Genomic DNA, 7,648 nt, shown 5'->3' with positions numbered 1-7,648 from the left:
GACAATTGGACTGAATGTTCAGACTGCAAACGAATAAAATACCAGTTTCATCAAGGAGGCATTAAGTTCTAAAAACAAATATAGGACTCACTCTGATTCAATAAGAAAGATGAGACAAATCCAGCCCATGAATCCATGGGTCTATCAAAATTCCGAGTCGTGACATGTTACATGTGCAATATGTAAAGAGGATATAGGACTTATCAGAGTTACCTGTTCTGGAATTCAGAAATTATCTTCTGAAGCAAGAGTCGCCAGATATGCAATATTTTTGTTCATGAATGGACCAACTGAACACCACCACAACTATTTATACGAGAAACAATAAGGTTCTGGTTTACCACCCGAAGAATACTCAGCATGCTTATACTGATGTAATTGATATGCATCTCTTACAGTTATTTTGTGACTGATAGATGTATGCAGCACTCTGTACACTTTCAACGTATCATTACCCGAATAGGTCTCCGTTGTGATGGACTCATGATATCACCGATCCAACCACAGGTTCCTCATCAAGAAAGAAAGATGAACAACTGACTGTCCTTCTTTTACATCTCAAGTGAGACGGTTTTGGAACTCCCTCAGTCTACCAGTTCCTCAGTTGGATCCAAGATTGACCAGAGGTCTTCTTAACCCCTTTATTTTGCATCAAACTTCTAATCTTGGCTGCATCTTCCCACCTGTAATTTTCTGTTGAGATGTTCGATAGAAGAACATAAGACCCAGCATCATTTGGCTCTAAATTAAGCAGTTTCTCAGAAGCCCATGCCGCCATATCGGCATTTTTATGAACATTGCAGGCAGCTAAGAATGCTTTCCAAACAGGAATTAGATGAGAGATACTGTTTTCTTGTATAAACTCCTTTGCTTCATTTAAATTTCCTTCTCGCGCTAATAGACCAACCATACAAGTAAAATGTTCCACTCCAGGAACTATCCTGTAATCTTCTTTCATTATTCTAAAGTATTTTTTACCTTCTTCAAATAACCCTGCATGGCTACACCCAGATAAGAGTCCCAGAAAACTAATTTCATTAGGCTTAATCCCTTCCTTCAACATAAGCTCGAAAAGCCGAATCGCCTTTCTGCCTTTACCATGCAAACCACAGCCAGAGATCAATGACGTCCATAGTACAGTATTCCTCGTATGGCTACTCTCGAAGAACATCGATATTGCATCATCCACACTTCCACATTTAGAGTACATGTCAACCAATGCAGATACTAAGAAAACATCAAGTTGGTGCCCTAGTTTCTTAGTGAAAGCATGGAATTGTGTACCTTCCTCCAAACATGCTGCATCAGAACAGGCTGAAACTACACTTGTTAGGGTGAACTGATTTACCTCAACTCCTTCACGAACCATCTCGCGGAAGAGCTTAAAAGCCTCTTCAGTATTACCCTTCTGAACATACCCAGAAATTATTGAGCTCCACGACACCGTATTCTCTATCTGACACTGAAGCCAGTGTTGAGTTTTACTGAAAACAAATGAAGCTTTTCTCATTTCGCCGCATTTGCAGTACATGTCTATTAGTGAATTTCTTACAAAATTATCATGATAAAATCCAGTTCTTAGTAATTGACTATGAATCTGTTTTCCTAAGTACAACATCGACTGAGAAGCAGCTAAGAGTAAGGCAATGGAGAAAGACCTCTCATTGAACAGACACCCACTTCCCCTCATCTGATGCAGAAGCTCCAACGCAACTCCGTTGAACCCATTTCTCATTTGCCCAACAATTATGATATTCCAACTCGCAACATCTTTCACAGGCAATCTTCTAAATAACTCAATCGATTTCTCTGTATCTCCGATTTGTAAATACCCACCAATCATAATATTCCACGACACTGTATCCTTCTCATTCATCAATTCAAACATTCTACTCGCAGAATCAAAAGCTCCACATTTAACATAAAAATCAACAATAGAATTCTCTGAAGAAACATCTAAGTCAACCCCACTTGCAATGATCCATCCATGAATCGCCTTACCAATTTTCAGATTCGTGATGCTTGCACAACAGTTCATGATACAAGATAACGTATAACAGTTCGGAAAAATATTTTGAGTTTGCATTTGCTTAAAAAGATCCAAACAAGCTTCATAACGTTTCACCAGAGCAAAACCTTTAATCAGAATAGTCCACGTTCTAACATCCCGGTCAGGCATTTCATCGAACAATTTTTGTGCCCCGAGAACATCACATTTTCTCCCATATAAATTCAGAAGATGGTTGCAGTATTGAATATCTCCAATGAAACCCGTCTTTATTGCTTCTCCATGGAGTCTATTAACATCCACTGTACTGTGGAAACTTTTTTCTTTCTGAGTTTGGGAATGGGGAGTAGAAGAGTATGTTTGCAGGAGAATTGGAAAACGAGGGAACTTCAAAATTCTACCAGTACTAACGGTTGAAATCCTTAGGGCAGTGGATACCGACATGCCGGCTATTCAAACTAGGAACAGCTTCGAAGAGTTTATGCATTTTCTGTCAATAGTAGGCCTTTGTACTCAGATAGTAGTGCATTTTGAGTTGCTGACCAAGAAAGGCACTCAACCATGGAGCAAAGCTATCTACAAGAACGCCTGTGTCCGGCTGAAACAGCAATTAAACAGGCCTTGGAGGGCGTTGGAGTTTTTAGTTTTGACTCAGTAAACAGGTGGCTGTGATTGCTCATTTCTGTTTGTTGTTTTACAGGAGGAAACTCAATATGTATTGCAGAAAAAAGTAATTTCTTCACTGTGATACAAGAGTAAGAAAGTGAAAGTTATATGCTAAGACAAATGGTAAGCTAACCGCTACATATAAATTTTTCGTAAAAAAGAAAAAGAAAATTTATGGGAATTGATTGCATCATTTCCAGTAAATCAGTTGAGTATTAAGTTCAAATTACATTGGAGGATAGAAATAAGATGATAAAGAGAAGCCGAGGAAGAGCAGGCCACCGACCATTGCAACTGTTCCTTGTGAAATCTTTGAGGCCAACATGCTTCCTCCTACTACAGCTATTGATGTGCAAATTGTGTGACCTATACAGGCTCCAACGGCTACACCAACTGCGTTTTTATGAGTTGCAAGCTGCGGGTACGAAAATTGCAAACCAGTCAATGACACTTTCTAAATAATACACAACTGAAAATTAGATTTCTTCAACCATAATTGAGTGAAATTTTATACACACAAATTACACAACTGAATGAAGCAAGCATGTAAGAAAATAATTCAGTTTTTATGCAGAGAAATCTTACGGCGATTGTGGCAATCTGACTGCGATCACCCCATTCAGCTAGAAATGTCAAAATAAAAGACTGCACAAGAAAATAGACACAGAAAACTCTAATCAGAAACGATTAGACTGGTAAGATAATGTTGATGAACTTCTTTTGCTATCAGGAGCTAAAGGATAACCCATATAAAAGCTTCCAAACTCTCAAGCAGATGTTGAATGAGAGGTCAGACAAATCCATGGAGAAAAGTAACAACCATCATAGCATTTGTGTATACCTCTAAAAAGATTGGAGTTAGAAATCTTGACAAAAATCGGCGAAAAGTTGATTTTCCTTGCCCCCCTTCCAACTTCTCTTCTACCTATATAATGATAAAAGCAAACTCATACAGACAAGGATCAAAAGTGAAAGTGACACTACATGTGTGGAATAAGTATAAATCAAGCTATGTTACAACGATATGGACATGGTATCGGAATCTTGTATCCAACACGCTATTTCGATAAAAACAACTTAAAAAACTAAAATACGTGGATACGGCACACACAATATAAACATCAGCTTAACATAGATATATAAGAGTGAATTTGCAAGATATATGCATACAATACATATGATTAACCTCACTGGAGAGAAAAAGTCTGGTAAGAAGGAAGAAAGTCTAGAGCAAGATCAGTAGACAGATTTGGAACTAATATTTTGTCACTATAGTTAAAACTTCTCGTAAAATATCTAAATTTTCTAATATTAAGGTATTGAGATTTATCTTGACAGCTGTTGAATACTAATATTTAGTCAAAGTTTTCTAACTGAGTTGTATCTTGAAGTATTGGAGTATTAGTACGCGTATCCGTGTAAATACGTATCGATGCGGCTGAATTTGTTTTTTTGGCGTATCGTTGTAACACAGAAATCAAGCATTAACAGACTTTGCCCAAGCAATAAGCATCTAAACAAAAGTTGCAGAGTTACTTTGTAAGCAAACTTCAACAATTTGTACAACTTCCACAAATACAAGAATGCAATCAGAAGTTTAAGAATCAGAAACATACTTCTTCTATTTCCTTCTTCTGATTTGCCTTTTCTGATCTCCAAGCAATGTAAAGAAGACGTAACCCAAAAAATGCATACAGAACTGGATATATAACAGCATTAAACAACCATTAAACCAAGTGTTACGACTTCTATCTTATAGAGAAGAAGAAAAACAGTGCAGTTGATGGAATTAAAGTAAATACCTGTAGCTGCACTATTTGTGTGCTTCCTTGATATCAAATTTGGCACTATCCGACCAAGTCCAGTAGAAAGCACCTACAAATACAGGAGTTTGACATTCAGAGTACAGAACATTGACAGGAAATCCAACTAGGAGAAGGTACCAGCCACAACCTACATGATTGGCAGACCCATGCATGCATTTTTATTTTATTTTGCTCGATCAATTAGATTTTATATATTAAGAAAAACAGTAGTTACATCAAAACTGAAGCTCCATTTCCAGAGCCACAAGAAACGAACTTATAGATTGAACAGCAAATTAAGGAAACAACCAGAAATGACTAAAAGAATCTATAATACTTCATGTAAGAAACTTCTACAATTGATAAGAAATGAGGTCTGACGTCGAAAACTTCAATTTCACCCCTTGCAGGGCCACCTCCTTTCTTAGCTAGCTTATCTGCAGAGAAGTTTACTTCTCTGTAACTATGGACGAATTCAATTTCTGTCAAACTATCACAAATTCTCTTCCATCTTGAAGTAGCAAACCAAGGTAATTTCTTGTTTAACAATGCTGCAATTGTTGCCTTAGAATCTAAATGAATACACACATGTTGACATTGGTTTAACACTGCCCATTCATGCAACACCCGCAAAAAAAGAAGAAAAGAAAAAACAAGAATTGGATCAAGAAAAAAAAGGCATCGATGCTTCACGCCCATCAGAAATCAGAAGTTCTCTTACCGTCATCACGAACAATGCAGAAAGTGCACCAGACAGAACAATCGACTTTGGGTGGCGCATAGCCATTAGTGCTGCTATAATAAACGTTTCATCTCCAATCTAGCAGAAATGGGGGCATCAACATCAGATCAAAAAATATAACACAAGCAAATATGTATTGATTAAGCAAGGAATTATAATAAACATCTTCTTCCATTTACTCATGATTTACAACACACGTCTATAAGTGGCACTCACTGTCCAAAATCACATCAACTTGTTGTTTCTTTCAGTTTTCTACTCTCCGAAATGTCCAAAAGAAGGAAACGAAGAATTTGGCAATCAATGTAGACCTTTAATACAATATTTCAAACATGTCCGTCCACAGTGTCAAACTATTCCGCACATGATCAACTAAAAACTGGTTCAATTAACAAAACATTTACGAAAAAATGTCACCTAAGACAATTCTAGTAACTTTGAGATATATCCCATGAACAAAACCAACAATAAGGCCATGCAACCAATTTCTGCATAATAAAGAAAATGCGAAAATCGTAAATGTGTTGAGAAACCTACCTCGCTAACTAGGATCATAGACAAACTGGCAAAGAAAGCATCAAAGACTCCAAGACCATCAGATCCCGCAAATTCACCAACTCCAACATCCCCAAGCACATCATTGATATCATTCTTATTGTTGTTGTTGTTTTCATTATCAAGGGGGTCTAATACTATCTGATGATCACCAATTTCAGCAAATCAAAAAACCAACACACAAAATCAAAATCAAAATTAAAAACCTTCCACACTACTAATTTTACTTACTTTACTACGGCGACCTAAGTCTTTAACAGATCCCTTTGGCAATTCCTTATTCGATTCCTCCACTTCTGTATCCTACACAATGCAAGACGAAAAAAACACAGAAATTAACCCTAATTTTATGATAAATTTAGAAAAAAAAAAAAGGTGGATCCAAGAGAAATGTAGAAATTGATACCTGAGCGAAAACAGAAACTGAAATTAAGAGAAAGAGAAAAGCATAGCATAACACATTCAGTCCTCCAGGTCTTCTTCTACGCGAATCCATAATTAGACGACGACGCCACCGGCAAGATGACCTCCGGAATTAGAGATCGAAGAAGTGGAAATGAGAAAGAAGAAGTCAGAAGGAGAGAGAGATTCCGTGTTTTGTCCAGGAAAGAGAGAGAGTGGACGGACACGGAATCGCTTTCCAAGATCCACACCACTGGAGTTGAGTCGACTATACGATATACGGATCTGATGATGATGATACGTATGGTCATCTTTTTCTTTGACTTAATTTGGGTGGAATCAACTAATTTCCGTCATGCTTGTTGTTTGGGCTTTGGAGTTTCGTTATGAAATGTCACCGACACTAGTGGAAGCCACTACGAGGAGTGAGAGGACCACCACTATGGCGTTCCTTCCTCGATATCCCTCAATACCGGTGGATGCAACGAATGATATACGTGGGATGCCAATTTACGGAAATGGTATGTGGTACCCTTCCTACTAACCGGATCGTGTACCTAACGTTCATATCAATGTTTTAAGAACCAGACCAGTGAACCAGTAAGAAAAACGGTCTGATCCAATAACCAGAAAACCAATCAAATTAGACGGTTCAATCAGAGAATCAGCCGATCCAATTGTTTTTTTTCCGGTTCATCCAGTTACTTTTGCTTTCTGTTTTTAGTTTGTTTGTTTTGTTTCTTTTTTCTCTGAATCTTTTTTTCTTTTCCGAGAGAAACTCAACAGGTTGGGGTTTAGAAATATTGGATCACTTTCCAACCAAAATCATTAATCTTCTTTATTCAATTGATGTAAAGTTTCACAGAGATCATTATTTTTAGAATCAACCAAGACCAAAAAAATACAAAACCCATGATTAATAATTTGATATCAAAGATCAAAATATTTTATTATTCTAACAAAATACATGTTACTATAGATCTTCAATTTTTTGAATGAATACATGTTTCTTACAATAAATCTTTTATCTCTTTTAAAGTTGTGGTGAATTTTTAGAGATGTAGATTGGGAGGCAGAGAGTTGGAACTTAGAAGGAGTTATGTTAGGGGGAGAGATGATAAGAGAGGAATAGATTAGAGGGAGTTATGTTAGGGAGAGAGAGGTGATGCGAGACTAATAGAAAATGAGTTGAAAATTAGGGTTTTGATGTTAGAAACGTAAAAATACAACATTCTTGGGGCGAATATAGGGACATAAAGAGGTAAAAGAAATGGACAATGAGTTACTTTCTATATTTGCACGTGTCTATCTATATCCCCTAGTTTTTTTTAGGTGTTTTACATGAGTTTAAAATGTTAGGGATAAGCTAGAATGTGAAATAGCTATTTATATATATGACCCAGTGACCCCCGGTTGAACCACTGGTTTGTCCTTTTGACCCTGATCCAGTAATTTTTCTGGTTTGACGTC

At 37.0% G+C, this 7,648-nt stretch overlaps 1 protein-coding gene across 1 annotated transcript; it reads right to left on the bottom strand.

Moving 5' to 3' along the window:
* Window positions 1-213: 213 nt before the first annotated feature.
* On the bottom strand, window positions 214-6,467 carry LOC113315460 (putative pentatricopeptide repeat-containing protein At1g68930). Its single transcript, XM_026563737.1, has 10 exons — window positions 6,183-6,467; window positions 6,008-6,079; window positions 5,759-5,917; window positions 5,201-5,299; window positions 4,477-4,549; window positions 4,291-4,373; window positions 3,516-3,599; window positions 3,260-3,319; window positions 2,902-3,089; window positions 214-2,354 (listed from the first exon to the last, which is right to left on the bottom strand). Exons 1-10 carry the CDS (start codon window positions 6,270-6,272, stop codon window positions 590-592), a joined length of 2,673 nt encoding a protein of 890 aa, XP_026419522.1. The 5' UTR covers window positions 6,273-6,467; the 3' UTR covers window positions 214-589.
* Window positions 6,468-7,648: the final 1,181 nt, after the last annotated feature.

Source organism: Papaver somniferum, chromosome 1 (assembly GCF_003573695.1).
Source record: "Papaver somniferum cultivar HN1 chromosome 1, ASM357369v1, whole genome shotgun sequence".
In the NCBI taxonomy this organism is placed as follows: domain Eukaryota; kingdom Viridiplantae; phylum Streptophyta; class Magnoliopsida; order Ranunculales; family Papaveraceae; genus Papaver; species Papaver somniferum.
The sequence above is the reverse complement of the archived record's forward strand: the minus strand, read 5'-3'. Positions and strand labels throughout refer to the sequence as shown.